Source organism: Carya illinoinensis, chromosome 10 (assembly GCF_018687715.1).
Source record: "Carya illinoinensis cultivar Pawnee chromosome 10, C.illinoinensisPawnee_v1, whole genome shotgun sequence".
Lineage (NCBI taxonomy): Eukaryota > Viridiplantae > Streptophyta > Magnoliopsida > Fagales > Juglandaceae > Carya > Carya illinoinensis.
In genome coordinates this window covers 8,066,340-8,079,613 of record NC_056761.1, presented here as the reverse complement: position 1 = coordinate 8,079,613, position 13,274 = coordinate 8,066,340, and the positions used below count along the sequence as shown (strand labels likewise).

At 41.9% G+C, this 13,274-nt stretch overlaps 1 protein-coding gene across 2 annotated transcripts; it reads left to right on the top strand.

Annotated features, from left to right (window-relative positions):
* The first annotated feature begins 8,303 nt into the window (after nt 1-8,303).
* Nucleotides 8,304-12,529, top strand: LOC122279386 (putative receptor-like protein kinase At4g00960). 2 transcript variants are annotated; one of them, XM_043090018.1, is made up of 7 exons: nt 8,304-9,219; nt 10,321-10,446; nt 10,692-10,810; nt 10,916-11,126; nt 11,257-11,494; nt 11,605-11,755; nt 11,859-12,529. In XM_043090018.1, the coding sequence occupies exons 1-7, from the start codon at nt 8,319-8,321 to the stop codon at nt 12,159-12,161; spliced, it is 2,049 nt and encodes a 682-aa protein (XP_042945952.1). In that variant the 5' UTR covers nt 8,304-8,318; the 3' UTR covers nt 12,162-12,529. The 2 variants fall into 2 exon arrangements, with proteins under 2 accessions (XP_042945952.1, XP_042945951.1); XM_043090017.1 differs by having other exon boundaries at nt 8,304-9,243.
* Nucleotides 12,530-13,274: the final 745 nt, after the last annotated feature.

The window sequence follows — 13,274 nt, the reverse complement described above, 5'->3', positions numbered from 1 at the left end:
ATCCACTTCAGGCTGGAAAATGGATCAAAGATCTGGAGAAGACTTTTGAGGTGTGTGGGTGCACTGAGGCGCAGCATGTACTTTACGCCAGCTATCTCTTGCAAGGTACAGCTTCTGATTGGTGGGATACCAAGAGGGTGCTGTTGGAATCGGAACTGGGATCTTTCGCTGCGGTGACCTGGCAGCGTTTCAAGAAGGAGTTCAATGACCGCTTCTTTCCCGCATCGGTAAGGAAGCAGAAGGCAAGAGAGTTCTCCAATCTGGTCCAAGGGGGCGTGACAGTGGAGCTGTACGCCCGGAGGTTCATAGAACTTGAGCGGTTTGCTCCTCACCTTGTCGCCACTGAAGAGATGCGAGCAGATCGTTTCCAGGAGGGGCTGCGTCATGACATACTCCGTATGGTGGTCAGCCATCGGATATCCACTTTTCAGGAGTTAGTGGATGTGGCCACCCTTATAGAGCGGGAAAATAATCTGAGTATAGGCTCCCCTCTAGGGCAGAAGAGGCGGAGTTTTTCTGGTGAAGGAAGCAGCTCGGGTTCGCCTCAGAAGTTTGTTCAGCGGATCGGAACTCGACCTCAAGCATCCTCAAGTGTTCGCATGGGAGGACGTATGCCTGTTTGTGGAGCTTGTAATAGAGCTCATGAGGGCGAGTGTCGGACGAGTAGCGGACCCCAGTGTTATCAGTGCGGCCAAGTGGGACATATTGCTCGGGATTGCCCTGTCAGAGCTCAAGGAAGCCGTGGAGGTAGACACGGCGGAAGAACCAACCCGAGACAAGCAGTGCAAGCCCAGGTTTATGCTGTCACACCCGGAGAGGTGGATGATGAGGCACCAGCGACCCATGATCCTGGAGTAATCACAGGTATGGATTAATTTAATTTTTAAGTTGGATTTAATTTTTGGTGCATTTGGTTTCTTCGTTGTTTTTTTTGGATTTCATGGGTTGTGTGTTTGGTTCAGGAAGAGTCCGTTTGTATGAGTTTTATGCTTGTACTTTGTTTGATTCCGGTGCTTCACGGTCGTTTGTATCTTCCACGTTTGCTCGGGTGTGTAACTTGGTCATGGAACCGTTGCCGAAGGCTATGGTAGTGGCTCTACCCGATGGTGAGATGGTGTGGTGTACCAAGATTGCTTTGGGATGCCCGTTAAATTTTGAGGGAAGATTCTTGGATGCTGATTTGGTGGTGTTCAAGCTGTTGGGTTTTGATATCATCCTCGGGATGGATTAGCTATACCGATATTCTGCGAGTATTAATTGCAGAAGTCGGATAATTAGCTTTCAGCTTCCAGATGGTGATTGTCTGGAATTTGTAGGGAGTAGATTAAAAGAAAAGCCAATGATTATATCGGCGATTCAGGCAAGACGGGAGATTGCATGGGGAGCGGATGCATTCTTGGTGCAGATGGTGTCCACGCCGTCTGAGAAGAAATCTTTGGCAGACATTCCAGTTGTGGAAGAATTCCCCGATGTGTTTGTGGATGACTTGCCCGGACTATCCCCTGTTCGGGAGATGGAGTTTGTTATAGACTTGGAACCTGGAGCGGCTCCTGTGCATAAAGCTCCTTATCGCATGGCACCGGCTGAATTGAAAGAGTTGAAGACTCAGTTGCAAGAACTGGTAGAGAAGGGATTTATTCAGCCTAGTACGTCGCCGTGGGGTGCACCAGTTTTATTTGTTAAGAAGAAACATGGAACCCTCCGTATGTGCATTGACTATCGGGAATTGAATAAGGTGACCATCAAAAATAAATACCCTCTCCCGCGGATTGATGATTTGTTTGACCAGCTTCAAGGAGCAGCCGTGTTCTCTAAGATTGATCTGAGGTCGGGATACTACCAGCTGAGAATCAGAGACCAGGATGTGCCTAAAATTGCTTTCAGGTCGAGGTATGGGCATTATGAATTTAAGGTGATGCCGTTTGGGTTAGCTAATGCCCCTGCTGCCTTCATGGATTTAATGAATAGGGTGTTTCAACCTTACCTGGATTCCTTTGTGGTAGTATTTATTGATGATATACTGATTTATTCCCGAGATGTTGAAGAGCATGTGTATCATCTTAGTCTGGTACTTGAGAGATTGAGAGAACACCAGCTATACGCCAAGCTCAGCAAGTGTGAGTTCTGGTTGGAAGAAGTTAAATTTCTTGGGCATGTAATTTCCCGGGGCGGAGTGGCAGTTGATCCTAGTAAGGTAGAAGCCATTTTGTCATGGCCACGCCCAACTACAGTGCGCGAGATCCGGAGTTTCTTGGGGCTCGCCGGTTACTACCGAAGATTTGTAGAGGGTTTTGCTCGCCTATCCGGACCTCTCACAGCTTTGACTCGGAAGAATACAGAATTTGTGTGGTTAGAGAAGTGTGAGAGAAGCTTCCAGGAATTGAAGAACAGGTTGACAACGGCACCAGTGTTAGCACTCCCAGAACCGCATAAGCCTTTCGTAGTCTTCAGCGATGCGTCTAAGTTTGGCTTGGGTTGTGTCCTTATGCAGGAAGGACGGGTTGTAGCCTATGCATCTCGACAGCTAAAGGACCATGAAAAGAATTATCCGACGCACGATCTAGAATTGGCTGTGATTGTTTTTGCCCTTAAGATCTGGCGGCACTTCTTGTATGGGGAAGCTTGTGAGGTATTTACTGATCATAAGAGCTTGAAACATTTGTTTTCCCAGAAAATATGAATATGAGGCAGAGGCGTTGGCTGGAGCTAATCAGTGACTATCAGTGTGAGATCAAGTACCACCCGGGGAAGGCTAATATAGTTGCTGATGCTTTGAGCCGGAAGTCTCATTTGGAAGATGAAGCCGAACCGTCAGAATTGGAATCGTTGCTTTGTGGGATGAGAAGGCTTCTTATAGAGAGTTCGCAGCAAGTAGAGATTTTGTCTTCAGTTCTTGATATTCGGGTAACTGATTTTGAAGAATTGAAAGCTCTCCAAAGAAAGGATCCGAAGCTGCTGAACATCAGGAAAAGAGTCCGAAAATCTCGAGGGCCGTTGCACTATAGCCTGGATAGTGATGGGATACTTCGATTCCGAGATCGCAGAGTGGTCCCAAAGGACTCAGATTTCAAAGAACGGATCATGGCGGAAGCTCATGCGGCCCCGTATTCAGTTCATCCCGACAGTACAAAGATGTATCGAGACTTGAAGAAAAATTACTGGTGGGATGGAATGAAGAAGGACGTTGCCTTATATGTGGAGAAATGCCACACGTGCCGTCAGGTAAAGGCCGAGCATCAGAGACCTGCAGGTATGCTCCAACCCCTCCCTATTCCTGAGTGGAAATGGGATGATATCACGATAGACTTCGTAGTGGGTTTGCCGAGAACGCCTAGTGGGAAGAATTCTATTTGGGTGATCGTGGACCGGTTAACGAAGAGTGCTCATTTTCTGCCTGTTAACAACACCGACTCTTTGGGTAAGTTGACCCGTTTGTATGTCAAAGAGATAGTGCGACTACACGGCGTACCAAAGAGTATAGTGTCGGATCGAGACCCGAGGTTTACATCGCAGTTCTGGAAGAGTTTGCAGGCAGCTTTGGGTACTAAGTTGAAGTTCAGTACTGCTTATCACCCGCAGACAGACGGCCAGTCAGAGCGTACCATTCAGACCCTGGAAGACATGTTGCGAGCATGTGTCCTGGAATTCCAAGGGAGTTGGGAAAATCATTTGCCGCTCATTGAGTTTGCCTATAATAACAGCTTCCATGCGACCATTCAGATGGCTCCCTATGAAACTTTGTATGGAAGAAAGTGTAGGTCACCCTTGTGTTGGGATGAAGTTGGGGAGAGTAGGATAATTGGACCCGAAATAATTCAAGAAATGCAAAGCCAAGTCCGGATCATCAGAGACAAAATGGCGGCAGCTCAGAGTCGCCAGAAAAGCTACGCTGACACCCGGAGGAGAGAGTTGTCTTTTGAAGTTGGTGATTGGGTTTATCTTAAAGTCTCTCCCATGAGAGGTGTTAAGCGTTTTGGTAAGAAAAGGAAACTAGATCCGAGGTACGTCGGCCCTTTTCAGATTCTGGAGAGAGTAGGGTCCGTCGCCTATAGGGTTGCTTTGCCAGATTATTTTGGGGATGTTCATGATGTCTTCCACGTATCATCCCTGAAGAAGAGCTTTGGACAACAAGAGCCTCGCTTCGTCGACCCAGGAGGTATTCAGTTGCAACCGGATCTCACTTACGAAGTTGTTCCGTCGCAGATTTTGGATTGGAAGAAGCAACAGTTGAGGTCCAAGACGATACCTTTAGTTAAAGTGGCTTGGGGAGATCCGTTAGCTCAAGACTTCTCTTGGGAGCGAACAGCGGACATGAGGGAGCAGTACCCGTATTTGTTCGAATGATGAAGGTATGTATTTTAATCTTGATCTCAGTTGGTTTATGAGCGTTTATGTGGCTTGCTTTAAGTTGGTGGTTGATTTGCAATTTCGACGACGAAATTGTTTTTAAGGAGGGGAGGATGTGATGACCCGCTTTTGAGTGTATTTTCGCTGAAATAATTGTTTTTATTTTAATTAATATATCAGTTATTTATTTTAAATTATTTGCGTTTTAAAATTTGTTTTTAATTTAATTTAATTTAATTGATGTTGTGTTTTATTTCTTTTAGTTGTTTTGTGGTTTTAATCTCTTTTTGGCGGTTTAGTTTTGTTTTCCGGATGAGGATTAGATTTCCTCTTTTCCCTACACTTCTTTTCTTTTTTCCTTTCTTTTTCTTTTTCCTCTTTCTTTTTTCTTCTTCTTCTTTTCTTTTTCCATTCTTTTTCTTTTTTTCTTTTTTCTTTTTCTCTCTTCTCTCTCCCCGCGTTCGGACCCCCCCGAGCTCTCTCTCTCTCCTCCCTCTCCCTCACGCCGGCATCCCTTCCACAGCCCAGACCGCCGCCGTCCGGCTACCGTTCGGCCCCCCACCGGTCCCATTCTCTTCCCCTCCCTCCGGTGCACCACCCCACCCAAGCTCACCCCCAACCGGCCGGCCATTTGGCCGGAAAAACCCCAGCAAAGCCGCACGGTTTTGGCTCCGATCCGCCGCCGTCGCTCCACCTCCGGCCACCATTTCTTCACCACTTCATCACCGACTCCTTGCTGTCCTAACCCACCCATTTCCGGCCTCCAACGACCACCGGAACAGCTCCTACGAGCTTAGTTTCCGTTTTGGGTAATCCGGCCATTTCCGGCGATTCCGCCGCCACCCACGGCCAACCACCACTTCCAATAGCTTCACAACCATCCCTAGACCACCCCTATCAATCTCGTGTCCTAGTTTGTCCCCGTTCAAAAGTGAGTTTTTCAAACCCACGGCCACAGTGAATTTTCACTGTGACGTTGCTTTTCCGGCGCCGTTTGCGGCGCCGTTTGCCGCTTGTTTTCTAAAATTGCCATATAGCACTGTAAGTATTTTTCCAAACCCTATTTTCAGATTTTAATATATATTGCTCATTCAATTATTTACTGTTGTTGGTTGTTGATTCCGGACTGAGTCCAAGGAGTTTCGGGGGTCGGATGGATGGAGGACGGAGTTGCCTGTTTATTTGATTTATGATTGTTGGTTTATTTTATTATGCATTGTTATGGCATTGCATGGTGCATACACGTGGATTTGTGGAATTGTGTGAAAAGCCTGTGTATTGGCGTGAGTGGTTTTACGGGTGCGTGTGTATCACGAGCCCAAGCCGGGATGGGTTATTATCTCGGTGGAGCTCCTCTGGTCACTCGGGAGCGGAATAAACTGAGTGATGTCCCCTGAGTTGTCGAGAGCGATGACGGGAGCGGGGCTAGGGGATGCTTGGCTACGAACGCGCCGGGCGCGGAACCGGGCATCGCCCTACTCACCGACTCCGTGGCCCTTCGCTGGCGAGGGCTAGAGGATGCTTGGCTACGCACGCGCGGGGCGCGGAACTAGGCATCGCTTGTTAGGTGTCACATGCGTGGTGGTACTCTACGGTGTGACACTGGAGCCAGGGTGTGCGGATGACCCCTAGGGGAGGTCATGGTGCACGCGGTTAAAATTGGATAATGGTTTGTGAGGCCAAATGGGACTTTTGGCGTGGGCCAGATGGACTTCTGGCGAGATATTGGGCCGGATGGATTTCTGGCGAGATATTGGGCCAAATGGACTTTTGGCGGCCAAATGTGACTTTTGGCGTGTTTTTTTTGGAAAGGATATGTTTTTGGGCCAAATGGATTTTTGGCGTGTGTGGAAAACTGGTATTTTACGGGCTTTGTGCATTGGGCATGTTTCATGCATCTTGTTTGAGTTTTATGTGTTTTTATCTGGTAGTGTTTGGGTTTTACTTACCTGCGGTACCATTTGTGGTTCCGTAGCTTTTGGTGCAGAGTTAGAGGACGAAGAGGAGGAGGCTGAGCCCGAGGATGCGGCTCTGCCGGGTTGCTGATGCTATCTTTTATATTTGTTAAAACTGTATTTGTGTTTTGTAATATTTTATCTATGTACGTTTTAAACAGCTTGTATTACGTTAAGAAAAATTCTGGTACTTAGTTATGACTTTCATTATCCGCTGCGTGTTTCTCTGTACAAATCTGTTGCCTTGCACACACTCGGCACCCGTCGATGGGATGGTGACCCGGGTTGTCACCATCCAGACGTCTCAATTTTCCCGTGTTCGGGCGTGGGGATTTGGGGGCGTCACATTCCACATCCTCAAATAACATACCAATGAATGGCTCCGAAGGACGACTACTCGATGAGGAAATGACATTGGCTCCTCCATCCACATTGGCTCCATCTTCCACTTGGACTCCATCTTTCAAATTAACAACATTTTCTAAATTCACATCTTCCAAATTCACATCTTCTAAATTCACACCACCTTGTACACTTGTGTTACTTATCAATATCTCAACTTCATCACTATCAGAACTCATTGTTTCGTGCTTTGTTACAAAGTAAGAAATACAAGTCAGTACACGGGCTATTTCTATGGTTATATTTACAATAAAAAAATATATATTTCATCTTAATATTTGTAATACAAACTGCATATTAACAATAAACTTCAGGTTAAAAAAATTTTTGGTCGTATACAGGGGAAATAAGAAAAACATAATAATCAACAGGGAAAAAATGTTGGTCGTATATAGGGGAAAAATCAGTACACCAACAAATCCAATTTATTATGTTCATTTTATCTCCTCTGTTAACCGAAGTACCGAACCATAAAAGGAATTCTCTTCATTTTATCTCCTTTGTTAACCGATTAAAAAAAAAAACAGATTCAAAAAAAAAAAAAACAAACACAAAGTGTGCGGAAAATAAATTACTTGGGCGTCAACAATCGGATGGCAACGCTGGGTCGACTTTCAAGCACTGTGGTGGAGGTGGCAACCTCGGAATCGTGCTAGACTGGTGGAGGTGGTAGCCTCGGAATCGTGCTGGACTGGTGGAGGTGGAGTCGAGAGGTGGTCGGCGCTCAGCACCCTTGGACGTGAATATCGGCTTCGTGGCCGACTAAATCATGGGCAAACCAAGCAATTTTCAGCCTCGGAATCGTGGTGGTGGACTGGTGGAGGTGGAGTCGGCGAGGTGGACAGCGCTTAGGTGGAAGGTGCATGGGGTGAGGTTCATCAACGTTCAGGTTTTAGAGATGGGGGCTGCTGCTTTTTCACTCCGTTTCTTGTATTTGTTGTTGCCTTCTATCGTGTGTAATCAGATCTACTTCTTTTAGGATGTAATAACTGACACGTCCTTATTTTATTAGTTAGCTGTTAACAACCCATTATCAACCCGACCGCTTAGAAGCGGCGTTGTAATTAAAAAACTTGCGATACAAAAAACTTTTTGGGAAGCAGTTGTACGTACGTGTGCCTTTTTTTTTTTTTTTTTTTTCTCTCTATTTTTAAGAGTTATACGTTAACAAGAAACAAGATTGACCGGAAATGTTTCGTAGCAGCCATTAGAGGCTCCTGTTTTGTCGTTGACCGAGCTCATGATCATGATCAGCTTGCTCAGATCATAATCATTCTATCCCAACTTTTTTTTTCCTTACTAGCAATTAACGAAATAATCTTTTTTGTTTTTTTTCTTCTCTCTGAGCGAACCATAAATCTCTGTCAAACGAGGATGAATGAACCTAACCTATTGCACAAATTTAGATAAATGATTTAGAAAAACAATGATATAAATACAATGTGCCCCAACCTATTGCACAAACCTATCAACTTGCCCACCAAAAGAAAATGCCAAAAAACAAAAAAGCTGATCAACTTGCATATATTTTTCACAAACAAAATACATAAAGAAAGAAAAAAGTAGTTGGATGGTCATCATTATTGGCTTCCTTTTGGATCATGTGACAATACCATGGACTTGCAAGTGGCAACACAAGCGGTTTCGTCATCACTTCCTTCTAAGGAATGCTACATAATTACAAAGAATACACAGATTACGGAGGGAAAAATGAGAATGGGCGCTTCAAGAATACTGCTTTTCCTTTTCTGTGCCATGCTCACACACCTCGTAAAGCTCGCCTTGGCGCAGCGAGATCCCTACGTGCTCTATGATTGTTCCAATACTGGTAACGTTAGCCGGAACGGTGCCTACAGAAAAAACGTCGATACTCTCGTTTCCTCTCTCACTTCTAACACCCAAATCGATTATGGGTTCTACAATTTCTCCGCCGGAGAAAACTCCGACAGAGTTAACGCTGTTGCACTTTGCAGAGAAGACCTTACTCCGACCAACTGCCGGAGGTGTGTCAATTTAGCTGTTTTCGAGCTCTTATTTCGGTGTCCAACCCAGAAGGAGGGTATCTTGTGGTACATGAATTGTACACTACGATTCTCGAACAACTCTATATTTGGTGTCATGCAGTTTGAACCTGTGCAACATGATCTTTTAGGCGCTGTAAACGTCACGGACCCGAGTGGGACGTTCGACCAGGTGCTAGAGACGTTGCTGGATAGACTGAGAAGTGAGGCTGCAGCTAGCACTTCGACTCTTCGTAAGTTTGCAACTGGAAGTGCGAGCTCCCCACACTTCGATATATATGCTCTTTTGCAATGCACTCCCGATTTGAATCAGCAGGAATGCAGCGATTGCCTAAATCAGAGCATCGCAGAAATTCCAACTTGTTGCGGTTCAGCGCTAGGAGTGAGAGTTCTTACACCCAGCTGCAACTTGAGGTATGAGAACTACCATTTTTATGGTTCCACTTACGAGGCCCCACCGCCACCGTCAAGTACTCTTCCTTCGCCCGCAGAAGGTACGGCGCTTCCCATATATCTCCGTATGTCGTCCTCTATCTATTTTCTTGTAGGAATATGCTATGCAAGCTGTTAAAATAACTATGACGATAAACATCTTTCAAATCTAGCTTGAATGAAGGGATCGAAGAAAGTTGGATCTTTTTAGCCAGTGCCATTTAGTTAGGGGGGCGAAGGGATCCGGTTTCATCAACACCCATGAATGATACAAGTTAGTGGCCGGATAGATCTCTTTGGTTTAATTTAGAATCTTTTCTTTTAAAAAAAAAAAAAATCGGTGGATTTTGGTCTGTTTGACATTTTTGTAGCTAAATCATTTGGTAAATTTTTAAAATAAAATGTTAGAAGTATTTTATAAAATTAATCGTGATTTTATGTAATATTTTAAATTTTTTTATATCAAAAATAATTTTATAATTTGATGTAAAATGAATTTATAAATTTATTTTTATAAAAATTAATCACATGCAGTTATTACTTTTGGATAACCTTTCGAAATTCCAGCTGTCTCCCACTTTGATCATGCGTCCCCCAAAAGAAGTGTCGAAGTACTAAAGAATATCCTAATTTCAATTAATTATCTAATTCTCTACTTCAACTCCGAAGTTCGGTATAGGTTTATGCATCGGACAATAATTTCTTCATTTCACCCTTTCTCGAGATTCACAACCCAAGTAAGTACTGCATACGAAACAGGGGGAAATAATGAAAAAAGTCCCTCCATTTGAATTGTTGACTAGATTTTTTCTTTTTTAACCAGACATTGACTGGACTTACCAACTCGCCCAGAACAAACTTGACCCTGTCATCAATCATGTGCATCATTTTTCGATGATTTTTATTAATTACATCAACAAAAGATATTGCCTACAGTTTTTTTCCCGTATTTTCTTCTATTTCTTTACTCAATTTATTCTATATAACTTATACTATTTATATTATTATCTCTTGATGAATTTTCTAATTCAATATTTTTCAAAAATCCATCTAATTTGGATTTGTACTTGTTCATTTTTTCCAAATCCATCTAATAGTGTTTGTTTTCACAATTCAGGTTCGGAATCATTGATTCAAAACTGATTGAATTCTAATTTCTACAGGAAAGGGGAGTAACTCTTCTCGAACTATCATCATAGTCGTGGCGACTATTGTTTCTGCTGTTTTAATGTTATGCATCTACACCAGTATCTATTTAAGGAGGAGAAAGCAAAGGAAGAAAGTTGAAAGTAAGTTTAAAGTTGGTTCATTTTTTCCTAACTGTTAAGGATTTGGTTTTTTCTTAGTGTTAGACAATGAGGAAACAAAGATATGTTTCACTTTTTGGCATATATATGCTGGTTTAGTTCTAGGCAGTGTTGGTGAGAACAAGCTGAATCGCATCAAATTCTTTGTTGTAACGATAAATTAAGCTTATGTTTTATGCATATAAATTGCTCACTGATCATTAAGCTTTGGACTTATATTTTCACAGTGAATGAAATTAAAAGCACTGAATCCTTACAATTCGACTTCAGCATGATTAGAGTTGCTACAGACAACTTTTCTGATGTAAACAAACTTGGGCAAGGTGGATTCGGTTCTGTTTACAAGGTAATTGAACAATATGATCATATGATAAACTTGCTATGTCATGAATTTGTAACTTGAACTATTGGAGCAGAGGAGACGTCATTTGACATGAATACATCTATTCAGGGCAAGTTTTCAAATGGACAAGAAATAGCCGTGAAAAGGCTTTCTAGAGGTTCCCAACAAGGTGATCAAGAATTTAAGAACGAGATCTTATTAGTTGCTAAGCTTCAACACAGGAATTTAGTTAGGCTCTTGGGTTTTTGCTTTGAAGGAAATGAAAGGCTTCTTGTCTATGAGCTTATGCCGAATGCAAGCCTTGACTGTTTCATATTTGGTACGATTACATTTTTTCAAGTTGCATGTGTGTTCCAATACACTTGGATATATATATATAATTATATATTTGTTTATATGTATATATATTTGTCCTATAAACTCATATATGTGCTTATTTGAATGTGTAGATCCAAGCAAGCGTTTACATTTGGATTGGAAAATTCGATACAAAATCATAATGGGCATTGCTCGAGGGCTTCAATATCTTCATGAAGATTCTCAATTTCGCATTATTCATCGTGATCTCAAAGCTAGTAATGTTTTGTTAGATAAAGAGATGAATCCAAAAATTTCAGATTTTGGTATGGCAAGATTGTTTACACTAGATCAAACTCAGGCTAATACAAGGAGAATTGTCGGGACCTAGTAAGTTGCTAATATCTTGCAAATATTTTTGTCCCCTATAAATTAATAAAAGGATTAATTCATAAGATTTCCAATCAATATCAACATTACCAATGTATGTCCTCATGCAGTGGATATATGGCTCCGGAGTATGCAATGCACGGACACTTTTCAGTGAAGTCTGATGTCTTTAGCTACGGTGTGTTAGTTTTGGAGATGGTGTGTGGGCGAAAGAACAATTATTTCCAAAATGGAGAGAATATAGAGAATCTTCTTAGCCATGTAAGTACTACAATGTATTTTCTTAGTATATTTTCCTTTTGCAATAAACCAATTTTCTCTATAATATATATATTGTCTCTGCCTCTATAATATTATCTTACAGGCATGGAAAAATTGGAGAGAAGGAACACCTTCAAATCTTATAGATTCAACATTGAGGATTGGTTCAACAACCGAAATAATGCGATGCATCCACATAGGATTGCTATGTGTTCAAGAGAACACAGCTGAGAGACCAACAATGGCTTCAGTCCTCCTAATGCTTAATAGTTATTCTATGGCTCTGTCCATACCCTCACGACCTGCATTCTTAATGCACAGCAGCGTTGAATCAGACATATCGTCAAACCGATCATTCCAAACTTCCCAAAATGAGGTTTCAATGACTGACCCATATCCTCGCTAGCTAATTCTTGATCATGCCTTATGAAAACAAGATCAATATTTGTTGTGTAGCTAGCTTGTAGTTATTTGCTACTTATGTATAGGATTAATTGAGACATGCGTATGTCAAATAGAGATGCAGAGGCACTTCCGTCGAAGCTTCAACAGGTGCATGAGGACTTAATTAATATTGTTTTCTAGCAATCATCATTAGTTATTTACATGAGTTGTAATTTAGAGCACAACTGAGATATTTGGAACTTCTATTGTAACGTCCTGGTCACAGATCAGGTCTAGGGGGTTAGCTTATGTCACCTAAAATCATCTCCTATACTACAATTATATATACTCCAAAGATGATAAAATATAAATTTATTTGCTCAACACAAATATATATGTTCGGCCTCCACAAGGACACCAAAGAATACCTCGACATATTAAATTAAAATTTCCATAAAGATTCAAAAATATCCAAGTCTCAAACTACCCAAAATAAGATAAAATAATAAATCTACAAAATAGGTCTCTCTAATAATTACCCTTTGACACTTATTTCTCTATAATCATCAAATCTTGCTAATATTTCGTACTCTTAATTTCCAGTTAAAATAGAAAAGAAATAGAATATGAAATATTTCCTTTATTATTCTTGAACCCACAAGTTTGTATACAATAAAGATCAAACAAAAAATTATTTTATTTTCAAAGTGGGTGCACCATAAATAAAAAAATCGATACCAACTCAAATAAAAGGTCTAAGTTTTACAACTGTGATAAGGTTAGAGTACGTACTTCATTTAGCCTATAATATTAACCTAAATACATTATCACTCCCCAAAGCGTTAATATCCACATAATTCCTCCAAATAATGTGTGATTGAACTTTAAAATATCTCCAACTTCCAAACATCTAATTTCTCTTAGTTTTATTACACTAATATCATCAGAATTAATAAACACTGGATCACTTACTAGGGGTGTATATGTAATTTAACGTCTATGGCTTAACAAAATATGTGTTTTAATCGGTGAAGTGGAGGAGAGAGGCTTACGGGCAGAGTAGTCATGCAACGTGGGTTGTGGGTTTGACAGTGAGCTTCCGGCGTGGATGAGCGGCGGTGACTGGTCAGGGCAG